Source organism: Lepidochelys kempii, chromosome 1 (genome assembly GCF_965140285.1).
Source record: "Lepidochelys kempii isolate rLepKem1 chromosome 1, rLepKem1.hap1, whole genome shotgun sequence".
Classification (NCBI taxonomy): Eukaryota; Metazoa; Chordata; order Testudines; family Cheloniidae; genus Lepidochelys; species Lepidochelys kempii.
The window spans coordinates 314436679-314450310 of record NC_136380.1 but is presented as its reverse complement, the minus strand read 5'-3'; the positions used below and the strand labels follow the sequence as shown (position 1 = coordinate 314450310).

At 39.0% G+C, this 13632-nt stretch overlaps 1 protein-coding gene across 3 annotated transcripts in view; it reads right to left on the bottom strand.

Moving 5' to 3' along the window:
• Positions 1-5697: 5697 nt before the first annotated feature.
• Positions 5698-13632, bottom strand: part of MAPK11 (mitogen-activated protein kinase 11) — a 50476-nt gene continuing 42541 nt past the window's right edge. For all 3 annotated transcript variants that reach the window (XM_073328272.1, XM_073328271.2, XM_073328273.2), the window contains one exon: positions 5698-6375. In XM_073328272.1, coding sequence (XP_073184373.1) covers positions 6302-6375 — 74 coding nt within the window. In that variant the 3' untranslated portion in view covers positions 5698-6301. The remainder of the gene's footprint in view (positions 6376-13632) is intronic.

Below are 13632 nucleotides of genomic sequence, written 5' to 3'. Positions count from 1 at the left end.
GAAATATCTCCCAGAACTTGAAAAGTCTGGGAAAAGAAGGTTGCCCCCTGACTTCCATTTATTTAGGCATTCAGGTGAGATAATGACATTTTATGGCTTGTGATTGTATTTCAGTAGAAATAACTGAGCTCATATTAGCCTATACTTAGGGTATGCATACACAACAGCTTGGAGATGTAATTCCCAGAGTGGCTAGACAGACATGCACTAGCTCTGCTTGAGCTAGCATGCTAATGTCACAGATCTACAGGACTGGTGCTATGCCCCCAACTTTGGAAGAGTCTCTAGAAGGAACCCCTTCGGTGTGCGAGATCCCCTAGAGGGTCTCACTCTTCCTCCAGGGTAAGCCAGGTGGCTTCATTGCCTCCTTAGACTGGACCTCTGGGTCTTCAGCACTCCCGCTTCACACCGTGAGCTCTATTTACTGCGTCCAACTGAGATAGACTCCTGGTAGAGACTTGTGCATTCTTCAGGGATTAATGCACCTCAGCAAACATTTGCAGTGACACTCAAGCAGCACTGACAAAACAGTAGGGTTTATTAGTCAAGTGGAACACAGCATAAGAAGTCCTCAGGTTAGCAGAGGGAACTGAAGGTCAAAGCATAGACCATTCTGGTTAGCCCAGCCAAGCTCTGTCTGTCTCTCTCTCAGGGCTGTGTCTACATTCGAGACTTTACAGTGGCACACCTGTACCGATGCAGATACGCTGCTGTGAGGTCTCCTGTGTAGCCTCTCTATGCTCTCCCATTGCTATAATTAAACCACCCCCAACAAGCGGCGTTAACTATGTCAGTGGGAGAGCGTCTCCCGCTGACATAGTGCTGTCTGCACTGGTGCTTGTTGGTGTAACTTACGTTGGTCAGGCGGGTGGTTTTTCATACCCCCCTTAGGTGACATAAGTTTTACGGACAAAAGTGCTAGTGTAGACATAGCCTAAGTCTGACTTCCTTGATCAGACTCCAGATGACAGCCTGGACTTCAGCATGGGAATTATGCTCACCTTCCCTGCTGAGGGGTGGGAGAATCTAGCCTGGAGACTGGCTTTGCCATGGTTTTCACAGATTCTCCACTGAGATGGGGTCAGCCTCAGCCAGACTTTTTCCAATGATCCATTTAGTCTCAGCCAACTAGGCAATATTCATACCTGTGTCTCTTAGCCTGCCCTGAGAGCAAACAGTCCTTTTCTAATAAGGCAGCTTATAGGGGAAACTGAAGCATACACAGGATTCATAAAACTATAACAGAAAATTCCCATGTCATCACAGCTAAAAATAACACTGAAGCTGCAACAACCCCAATCAACCCCCTGGGTACATACTTGGGTGGCTAGCCTGAGTTGCCATCAGTGCCACTGTCTTCAAATTGCTATTTTTACCACACTAGGTTGAGCAGAGCTAGCACATGTCAGTCTACCTGTGCTGGAAAGAGCCCTCCCAGGTGTTGTGTAAACATACCCTAAACTAAATCACACCCTGGCATTTAACTGCAACTGTGAACTTACTGTCATTCTTTGACAGGGTTACTTACCTACTCGATGGGGCTCAGGGGAGGGGGAAAGCAGTAAATGTGATGTACATTCATTTTACTAAGGCTTTGACACAGTCCCACATGATATTCTCATAAGACAACTAAGGGAATGTGGTCTAGATTAAATTACTATAAAGTGGGTGCACAATGGATTGAAAGATCATACTTAAAAAGTATCAATGGTTCACTCTCAAACTAGGAGGACGTATTTAGTGGGGTTCTACAGGGGTGAGTCTTGGGTCAGGTACCATTCAATATTTTCCTTAATGACGTGGATAACGGAGTGGAGAGCAGGCTCATAAAATCTGCAGATGGCACCAAGGTGGGAGGGGTTGCAAGCACTTTGGAGGATAGGATTAGAATTCGAAACAACCTTGACAAACTGGAGAATTGGTCTGAATTCAACAAGATGAAATTCCTTAAAGATAAGTGTGGAATACTTTACTTATGAAGGAAAAGTCAAATGCACAACTACAAAATGGGGAATAACTGGCTAGGTGGTAGCACCGCTGAAAAAGATCTGGGGTTATAATGGATCACAAAGTGAATGAGTCAACAATGTGATACAGCTGCAAAAAAGGCTGATATCATCCTGGGGTACATTAACAGGAGTGTCATAGGTCAGACCCATGAGGTAACTTCCCTGGTCTACTTAGCACTGGTGAGGCCTCAGCTGGAGTATTGTGTCCAATTCTGGGCACCACACTTTTGGAAAGATGTGGACAAACTGGAGAAAGTTCAGAGAAGCAACAAAAATGATAAAAGGTTTTGAAAACCTGACCTGTGAGGAAAGATTAAAAACACTGGACATGAGAACCTGAGAAAAGAAGTCTGAGAGGTGACCAGATAACAGTCTTCTAATACATTAAAAGCTGTTATAAAGAAGAATGTGATCAATTTTTTCTCCATGTCCACTGAAGGTAGGACAAGAAGTAACGTGTTTAATCTGCAGCACGGTAGATTTAAGTTAGATATTAGGAAAAACTTACTAATGATAAGCATAGTTAAATTCTGGAATAGCCATTCAAAGGAGGTTGTGGAATCCCTATTACTGGAGGTTTTAAAGAACAAGTTGAACAAACACCTGTCAGGGATAGTCTAGATTAACTTGGTCCTCAATACAAGGGGCCAGACTTTATGACTTCTCAAGGTCCCTTCCAACCCTACATTTCTATGATTCTGTAATCTGTGTGTGTTAATATAGCTTTATAGCATTAAACCCATCCTATGGAAGACTGACAACTTTTTTGAGTGCAAAATAGAGTTAATCAATCCATATATCTTGGATTGAATATTTATATGGATATCAAGAAGATCCAGAATTTTCATAATTAATAAAAAAATTTTGGAAGGGATATTAAACCTTGTGCATCAGGGTTTAAGCCAATTTCTAAGTATTAGAGATCAGGATGAGACCTGTGTTGAGGGAAGATTATCCTGTATCCACTCCTTACTGCTGGGCTCTTAACCTTCCTTGGAAACATCTGGTATTGGCTACTGGGCCTTGGGTCTGATCCAGCATGACAGTTCCTATGTTTTAGCCATGTTGGTCCCAGGATATGAAAGAGAAAAGGTGGGTGAGGTAATAACTTTCACTGGACCAACTTCTCTTTGTGGAAGGGACAAGCTTTTTGAAGAAGAGCTCTGTGAAGCTCAAAAGTTTGTCTCTTCCACCAACAGAAGTTGTTCTACTAAACAACATTACCTCACCCACCTTGTCTTTCTCAGTTCCCACATTGAAATCTTGAGTACCACATGCAAAACATTCCACAATGTGGAATGGCAGATGAAATTCAATGTGGATAAATGCAAAGTAATGCACACTGGAAAACATAATCCCAAAATATACATATAAAATTATGGGGTCTAAAATAGCTTTACCCAATGCACAGTCAACCTTTGGAACTCTTTGCCAGAGGTTGTTGTGAAGGCCAAGACTATAACAAGATTCAAAAAAGAACTAGATAAGTTCATGGAGGATAGGTCCATCAATGTCTATTAGCCAGGATGGGCAGGGATGGTGTCCCTAGAAATCTCTGTTTGCCAGAGGCTGGGAATGGGCGACAGGGGATGGATCACTTGATGATTACCTTTTCTTTTCATTCCCTCTGGGGCACCTGGCTTTGGCCGCTGTTGGAAAACAGGATATTGGGCTAGATGGACCTTTGGGCTGACCCGGTATGGCCGTTCTTATGTTCACAAACATTATTATTTGTGGCTCTTAGGTGTTAAAGTAGATGCACAGCAGGCTTGGAATCAACATTAAAATATTTCAAGACGATTTGCCATTAATTACTAGCTAAGAGAAAAAGTAGATCAATTACATGATATTTCTATTTCTGGAGATGAACTGATCATGATTTTTTCATTATACAGTCAGGGCAGTCTTTTAGGGTGGCTTACACAAAATTCACGATTCCTAGGAAATCTGACTGATTTAATCAATGTGAAATCATAAGAAATCACTCAGTGGCCACTACGGACCTGATCCAAAGTCTACTGAAGTTAATGGAAAGACTCCCATTGCCTTCAATAGACTTTGTATTGCCTTCAGTAGTCTTTGATTGATACACACAATTTTCAAATAAAAAAAGCATGAAGACAAACTATTCCCATGGTCAGGTTTTACTGAGTCTCAATTGGCTTAACACAAGCACTAGATTTGTTCATTAATCAGTAAAGTTAAAGTTCTCACAAATAAGACTATATTGCTGCATCTGAATATTCACCATGAAGTGAATACTTATTTTCCCTTCCTAGAATTATTACCCACATAGATCAGGTTTCAGAGTAGCAGTCATGTTAGTCTGTATTCGCAAAAAGAAAAGGAGTACTTGTGGCACCTTAGAGACTAACCAATTTATTTGAGCATGAGCTTTCGTGAGCTACAGCTCACTTCATTGGCTGCGGTTCGCCGTTCCAGGCCAATGGGAGCCGTGGGAAGTGGCGTGCCACTTCCCGCAGCTCCCATTGGCTGGGAACGGCAAACTGTGGCCACAGGGAGCTGAGGGGCTCCATGCCTGCAGACACTCCAGGTAAACAAAACCACAATGTATTAGATATTCAATTCAATGATTCCATAGAGTTTAAAATCATCAAATTTTGATGTAGACCCGTTTATAAGCTGACCCCTGCTCTTTGATGCGTCACTTTTTTACCAAAAATATTCGGCTTATGAACGAGTATATACGGTACCTCCTGCAACTGTACAATATTCACATATTTTAATTTAGGTTAATTCAATCATTGATAGTAGTCAAGTGCTATGGAAAATAAAATTTCCTTTTGCTTTTTTTTGTAGTTTATTAAGAAAAAAGATCAAGCAGCAAAACTACAGAGAAAGTAAATAAATGTATGCAAATTCATCAGCTGATAGAATAGCTGTACAAGCCAAACTAATGACAAAGTCATCACAGCAAAACAAAGTAAAAACATTAATATAAAAACAAGCAACCCCCCAAAATGAGACACTGACAGAATGAGACATGGCATGACAAAATACACAAAAAATGGTCAGCATCTACTGGTATTTGCAATTGTGAATCACTAAGGAATGAGACAAACATGGCCATATATTAACCAGAGGATCTCAGACCAAAAGATGTTAATAATAATGTTCCTTTATCATGGTTACACTTCCAGGGGATAAATGAGATTATAGAGTTAATTCTTTAAGACATCTTGGCATCGGATATATCCTGCTAGGAATTAGCTTTATATTTAGTTTGTCTAACTCTTCAGAGACATTGGGCCTTTTAAAATATTGCTTTTTAAAAATGCAGTTCCAATGAGATTGTGGTATTTTGCTTTTCACAACTGTCCAAATTCTTCTTAAAATTTATCCCTATTTTGTTCTTTAATCTCATTTATTATGTTGGCCTCTCATGGATTGACTGAAGGAAAAGAATAGAGTAGGGAGATGTTGAGTTCAATGAATGAACACATTATCTCTACGTTACAATCTGTGGTATCTTTGGTGAGATTTCTGGAAAACAAGAGAAATTCCACAAAGTGTCTGTGGTCTGAATTCTTGTAATCTGTGCAAATTCACTAACTCTTTGCTGATAACACAATCCGTAGTAGCATCACACAGAAACACTGTCTCTCAAAAACTTATCCTCTGCAGTTTTAAAGACTATATGGAAAATAATGAGAACAGACACTTTAAATGGCAACATGACAAAGCTTTATTCATTGATTTCCAACTGGTGTTAAACCACTCAAGACACAGCCAATATGTTTATAAGACCACCACAGATATGACTACATTTGCATATTATGTCTGTCTAACTCACTACCATGCCCTCTTTTTCTTAAAGGCACTAGCTATAAATAAAAAACGAAAAACAGATAAAATTAGGGTAATGCCAGGAAACAACTGGTTGCGTGTATGGACGTCTACTTTCATGTTTGCACACATTCATGCTTTAAATGTACAATTTCAAAAAAAGTTTATTCAAAATAATAAAAAAGTTACCTTCATTTTTGGCATTACAACTGATAAAATGAAACATGCAGAAAAATCCAGGAAAACAGAACTCAGTGCATCATTTTGTCAGAATGAAGCAGTTCTTTATCACCTTTTATGTTCTGTGATTACATTCATAGTACAAGGCAAAAGCCATCTGGCTTCAGTATCATTTACCTGCTCTTCCATTCCTTCTCCAACATCTTTGGATAGTAAAATCTACTCTTGGGACTATAGGTTAAATTGTAATGCTGTGTTTTCAACAGTCTTGATAGTGCAGCAAGGCAAAACACAGCTGGTTGTATTTACTGTTCTATTTCCAGGCTATCCATTTTTAAATCAGGTGGTTTAAAGCTAATCATTTCTTCATATGTAATCTCTGGAGGGGACAAAAAAGAAAAATAGGTGTGAACTATCTGAAATACATAGCATTTAAGTAGTGACTGCATGTAGACCTTTAGCCTAAAGTAGCTGACAAGCACCATACAGGTATTGATTTAAAAAGAAAATATTCAAGGCAAAACAGAACACAGGTACAATGAAATTATTTGTATTTCTAACCTTACTACGGACTTAATCAAAAGCCTGCTGAAGTCAGTGGGAGTCTTTCCATTGCCTTCAATAGACAGTGGATCATGCTCTAAGATATTATTTTATAACGTATTTTTGTTCAGCAGTTGACTACAAAAACACACTAGCCCTGAAAAGGAAATGCAGAGTATGCTGTCAAAGAGCTGCCAGAATGGCTTAATGAAAGACAAAATATAATATAACATGCAACCTTTAGAAAAGCCTAAACATGTTTATTTTAATGTACATGTTGCCATCACATTTCTTTAGCTGCAGAAAAGTGTTCTTCCTCCATTTCTCAATCCATTGTATTCAAACATAAATGAAACACTTGAACCTCTGCAGTTACACTTTGTCCTTTGAGGGTAGTGCTGTAATGTATGTAGATTTAAGGTTTTCTTACAGGATATTTGTTTGCTGTACAGCATGTTAGCTCTCAAGCCTGCTTACACCAAGACTTGCCCAAAATGCAGTGTCATTTTGCCCTGCCTTCTTGCCCAGCCCCTTTTCTCTCCACGATGACAGCAATTTCCCTTCAGCGAGGAGCAAGTTACATCTTTTAACTGACAGAAAAAAAAAATCACAATTATGGCTCCTTTTTGTTAAATGCACCTTTTTCTCAAACTGGAAAGAGACTTTAAGGGCCTGATCTTCTCCACACTGAAGTAAATGACATATTTCACTCTGGCACAGGAACAAGCCTTTGATCACTGGCCAGTGTTTAGAGCTGATCAACCTGCTCATGTGAACTGGTTTAGTAAAAAGATCCATGTACTGGGGCAGTGAGAGAGAGAGAGAGAGAGAGTGTGCACGTACGCAGTAAGCATGAATGGCATTTCTTTAAAATAGTCTTTCAATGTTCAGTAACGTCTTAGAGCCGGATCCTGGCCCCTGCAGTAGCTGCTTTGCACTGCTCAGGTGGTGCAAAGCAATCATGATGACTGCTTTACTGACTACCAGAGGATTCCCCCAGTTGAAAGGAATCCCTGAGTTGTGTTACTCTGCACAATCCCCCATGTCTGGGATACAGGCGGGAACAGTTGGGCTGTCTCTGTGACCCAGTGATTGATCCCTAGCTCCTAGAATGGCCCCTCTGAGCCTAAGACAGCTTGGTGTAAAAAAGAGCAGCCTTGAGCCACTGAGCCTTGCTCAGATGCAACCTCAGGGTCCAGGCCTTAATTTCTTCAAAACTTGGTGTCGGAGACGGTATTAGAAATGAATACTGGAGGCTGTGTATGCTATGCTTTTGCAGTTATTAAACTGCTTATTCTATTCTCACGCCATCTATTCTACTGAGAGTGCAATTGCAGATGTTGTGCCAAAATGAGTGGAAGAGCTGCAGCAGCTAAGGAAGCGTACTGCATAATGCATTCAACTCCAAATGGGGTGTGCCGAGCCGTTGCATTCTGAGATATTTTCTAACTGATTAAACAGCCAGGAATTTCCTGGCTACAAACCTCAGCAATATGTCATGGAGACTTAGGAAGCTCTTAGGACATACCCTGAGAGATGCCAAGCACTTGTAACCCCCATTAACTTCAGGTGCTCGGTTCTCTGCTCAGCATCAACCACTTAGGGACTTAAGTTTGAAGGATAAAAAATAGGGAGAAATGTGCTATCAATTTTTTTTGGAATTAGGCCAATATTCCATTAACAACTCGGGGAAATCCTTTATGTAAATGAGGCCTTCAGGGTCTCCCTATTCCGAGGTAGCACTTACTGTACTTAAGAAGCAGTAATAAATAATATTAATTGTCGTAATAAAACTTGTAGAAATTCTGCTTGCAGGAAATATTCAGGATCATATTATTCATGGAAAGAGATTATTTGTTTCCATCATGAAATGCTGTCAGTGTGGAGATGTACACGAGCCTGGAGTTTGTATGGATTAATGAGAGGACATAGTCTCTCTGCAGTTAACGTTATGGGTTGGTTTCTATTAAAGTCCCAGTTATGATCACTCCTCTACTTTCATCTAGCCTATATCTATTAATCTGAAAGTTTTCTTGTGTTATCCTGTGCCAAGGAAAATCCATACTGGAATGTTTAGAGGAAATCAGACAGGGCATTCTTGAAACAGGCTGGAAAATCAGTACAGTGCACTTTTTCTGAAATCTATCTTTGCCCCTTTTTTTTGCCACATCTTTCAAAAACAATTTGATCTAGGAATCCAGAATTGGTTTATTCGGTTTTCTCTCAAGAAGTGTTAACACTTTAGATTGTTTGTATAAAGATAATTGGGTAAGCACTTGAATTAATGCTACGTGTTTCCTTTTATTAATTATTATTATTCATAATATAAAATAAAAATAGACTTAACTTTACAGAATTGAATCAAAAGAAGAAAAAGCAACCCTGTTTCCCTTGGTATATCGTTTGGGTGAAAATCAGTTTTCTACTACATAGCGAAATGCTGAGTCAAACAAACCTGACTCTACTTTAATATGAGTTGCAGTTGCCTGCAGAGAGTTGAGTCACTATAAACATAAAAGCCACATTTTGAAAGTCAGCCACCTGATTAACTACCTATTAAGGCACCTAAAAGAAAGACTAATCTGATTTGCAGAGCTGCTGAACTGGCACTGGTGTTGATGGATGGTGAGGACACTCAGCACCTTTGAAAATCAGGCCACCTTCATTTAGGTGAATAAATATGGATTTAACTTTAAGCACCCAAATTCAAACATTTTGACTGGAATGTTCTTATTTGTTTTGTTGGTCTTCCTAGAAGGATTATTCTATTGTCATCCATTTCACATGTCCTGCTCTATTGACTACATGGATATAGTAGGACTTTTCTACTATCGAGATGGCTTTCATTAAATAAAATTACACATAAGCTCAGGCTTATCCACCAGAGAATCTCTCACCTGAGAGTTGAATAAAGGAAGCCAGACACCTAAGCACTTGGCGATATTCTGTCATTGCTGATTACGTTTTCTTTGAAGACTATTCCTCAGATTTTTACAGTATGTATCAAAGCAATGGAATAATCCCCCCCCCCCGGGCAATAAGCTAGCTCAAAGAATCTCTATATGAATTGATTAATATTAAGGCGGTGTACACTTCAAAAGTGGAATCGTTAAATGTCAGTTCTTCTAAAGTTACTAACATGTTGTTAAGCAAAGTACAATACTTTTGTTCCAGTCTGGTCACAAATTTTGGCTGAAAAGCTTTAGCCTCTTGGGGGAAAAGAGCTGACTGAATTGGGCTGGGAGGTGGCAGTAGGGAGACAAGTGTTAAGAGGGAGGATCGTGTGAATTTTGGGAAACAAGAACTCCTAGGGTACTTTTTGTACATCCTCTCAAAATCTCTTAGGACTGCCTGATCCTGAACATATTGACCAAAAACCATACGACCCTTCATGTACTGCCAAAGCACATCTGAGATGCCATCCCTGATCTAAGTTAGAAGGGTAGCCGTGGGTTGTATCACCCAAAACTGAAATACCATTGCATAATAATTGGAGCTGCTTGCAGATAAAAGGATTTTCTCAGACAAATTTCTCTTTTGTCAAAAAGTGAAATTCAAAACGTTTCTATCAGTTCTAAGAATAAGTCATATGTGAAACAGGAACGACCAAGCCTAGCTGTCTTAACACAGGTGTTATTTCACTGACTTCAGTTGAGTTACTCTTGATTTTCACTGGTTGATATAAGTAAAAAGAGGATCAGGCTCTTAATTTCATTATTGTTGCAGCTAGTGGGGTTCTCTCACTGGCAGGAGAAGTAGGATAAGCAGGCAGAGTTAAGGTTGTTTTGGGTACCTCAGCAGGAGTATTCTTTTTGGCAGTTAGGTGATGGATTTTTTTATTTTGTTTTTCAATAACTAAAACATTTGAAATTCCAGACTTTTAACCCACCCCCAAATTCCCCTGATTTGAAATCACCGTATTATTAAAACATCATCAATTAATGGCTGATTTACAGCCTTAACTCTACCTTACCAATGCTTTTGGTTAGGGAATATAGTAAATTCTGTGTTTGCTAATCCGTCCTTTATTACTGCTCACATGGGATATAAATACCAAAATATGAAAAATATCAGATATAAAAAAACCTCAACAAAATACACATAGGCACTAAAGATTTAGGGCAAACAGATATTATGAGTAAAAGCATGTAAAAAGTTTGATATATAAAAATACCACCCCATTCCACTGTAACTCCTGCAATGAAGTGATGCTAGGTAAATAATTCAGTATTTAAGGCTTTTGATTCTAAAATGTGCATGCAAAACAGAATGTTCAAAATGTATTACTACACAGATGTTAAAGCAACATGCTGTTTTTACATGTTGCAGGATTCATGTCTCAGAAAACAGATCCTTCATAGAACTTTTTACAAAATGTGAGATTAGCGGTTTCATTCATTCCCGAGACCATTGACAACCAACAAGGGACGGTATTTTGTTATACCTCCCACATCTCCCTTTCAATGTCCCAAAACGAAATGAAGTACACTGTACTACTCTGTGAATGTGCTTAAATCGAATGTAGTTTTTTCCTTACAAACCAATAAAAAAAATTCAGATTAAAATATATTTTTAATAACAGACTAAAAAAGGAACAATGTGCGTTCTTCCCCTAGTTGTTTGAATTTTCCCATGAAATTCCTCAGAAATGGAATAGAAATGTCTCGCACACATTAGATTCTTTAATACAGTATACTTCTTCCATTGATGGGGACAAGAGTTATTTCCATAAAAGCTAGAGGAGAGACATGCATAAAAATCTTACAAACTGATAGGAAACTAGATCCACAAACTGAGCTGAGCAGCTGTGTGAAAAATTTAAAAAACCCTATCCCTGTCTTTTTCGTTTAGGTAGTAAATCAACATTTCAATGGACACCCTTCTACCCTCATCAAGGAAAACATGGTTTAACAAAAGCACATGCCCACTGCACTTGTCTGTAACTTCATTTCTTAAAAAAAGACAATAATCGAGTCAAGGAACCGTTTGGCTAAACAAATGGCCAAACTCTCCCCTTCTCCACAGGTTACTTGAGTATAACTTATGTCGCTCAGGAGTGTGAATAATCCATACCCCCGAGGGACGTAAGTGACACCGACCCAAGCGCTGGTGTAGACAGCACTATGTCAGCGCGCCGGGGGGAGGGGGGCGGGGGGGGGTCTCCTGCACACAGCTACTGCCTCTCATGGAGGCAGGAGTTATTAAGCTGACAGGAGAGCTCTCCACCACTGTGCTCCTATAAGTGCTGCAGTGTAGATGTAGCCAATACATTAAACCTGAAACTTTACTGAAGATCTAGGTAACACTGCTTTTTCAATTATGTAAGCTATGACTCTCCGATTCATAGTTTAAGAGGAGCTCACGTCCGACTATGTAGCCATTCAAAGAGTCCCTTCAAATTAAAAATACCAATAGCTAGTTTACAAAGGTCTAATCAGTGTTCAGTTTAATCCACAGTATTGGTACAATACAAATAACAATGTTTAAGGAAAAAGAAAACTCGATTCCTCTTAAATGGAACCGAAATAACCTTTCAAGTACAAGTTTGAATGTATTACCTTATAAAATAAGAAATGGGCAACTTGCACAAGAAAGTGACAGTTCTTGCATTCAGAGCAGCATAAACCACAATTCTGTGCTGGAGTTTTAGTTCCTGGTAGTCCTTCCTTTATGGTATAAAGTTAATAGAGTACTTATCTATGCAAACCTCAGGTAATGCATTTTTTGTCAATATAACACAACCGTTTGAATGTACTGATGTAAATACTTCGCAGGTCTGAATGCACACGGCATCTCTTCTCAGCCAAAACTCCACTGACTGTCAGGAACATATTAACTAACCCATCTCTCACCCCTGGCCCCCAGGAAGCTGTAATACTTACAAAATGGCTATTTACATTTTTGTTATAAATAAGCTTCAAATATGGAATATATCCAAGGATTAAAAACTTCTATTCAAAGTTTAGTAAAGCATTAGTAAAGCAGCCCATAACTGGGCCTATACAGTTGTTTTACTTAGCAAAACCAAGGACTGTAAATGTTTTAATGTTAAAAATCAAGAACTTGTATATGTGGTGGAAGCAGCATAAACCCTCCCTCAATACAGCAGTAACATTGCCATAAATGCCTTAAGACTCAGAAGAAGCAGCTTCCTAGTCTCCAAAGAAATTCTAACAGAAAAGAGGCAAAAATACTATGTCAAAGCTTCATAATGTGTCAGTTTCTTGTAATACAGAAACTCAGTTGTGATCAGATTAGAGGATCTGCAACTTCTTCAGTTTTGTGCGGGATTTTCTAGTAAATGTCTACAAGCGATCATGCACAAATGGCTCTATTCCTTCATTTGGAATATTATTCTTCCCTAATAAGAACAAAATGACAATATTTTGCCATGTTTTAATGCTCTCCTAGCTAAAGCTGCAAAAATATTATTTCAATCAAGCCATTCTTTAGACCTACAAAGGAGATAAGGACATTTCTTTCTAAACAATCCAAAACTCTTGATTTCTCCCCTTTCAAGAATTTCAACCAGGTTAGCCTCACTAAGGAATGCTTTTACCTGAACTCATTAAAGAAATGCTAACCAAACAAACCTCTCAAATAATTCTTATATAAGATTGCCTATGCACTTAATTATTCAGCACATGGAATGAGCACACACATTTGCTGGAATGCAGCATCTGAAATATTAATTGTGATTTTCCTCAGAGAAATTGTTTGATCACCTAGATGTTTCTGCTTCTATTCATACAGTTAAAAATCAAAATAATTAAACTGAAATAATCAGACCACAGAATCAGACTTAGTATTTGTCTGATTTTCAGAGCATTAGGTATTTTCAAGGGCCATTTTCTAATGACAGATGAAGTATGTAGAGAAGAGAATGAGGAGAGCTATACATCTCTTGGGGTGAAATTCATCCCTGTGCAGAGGTCCAACAACAAGGCCTATGATCAGCTTCAATTCTATGCAAGCCCTATTTTGAAGGCTTACGTGGCCCATAGGCCTTGGGCTGGGCCTTTGAACAAGGGTTAACAAGGGTTAATTTCACCATCTTTTTGATGCACCAGAATCTGCTGCTGCTGCATAAAAC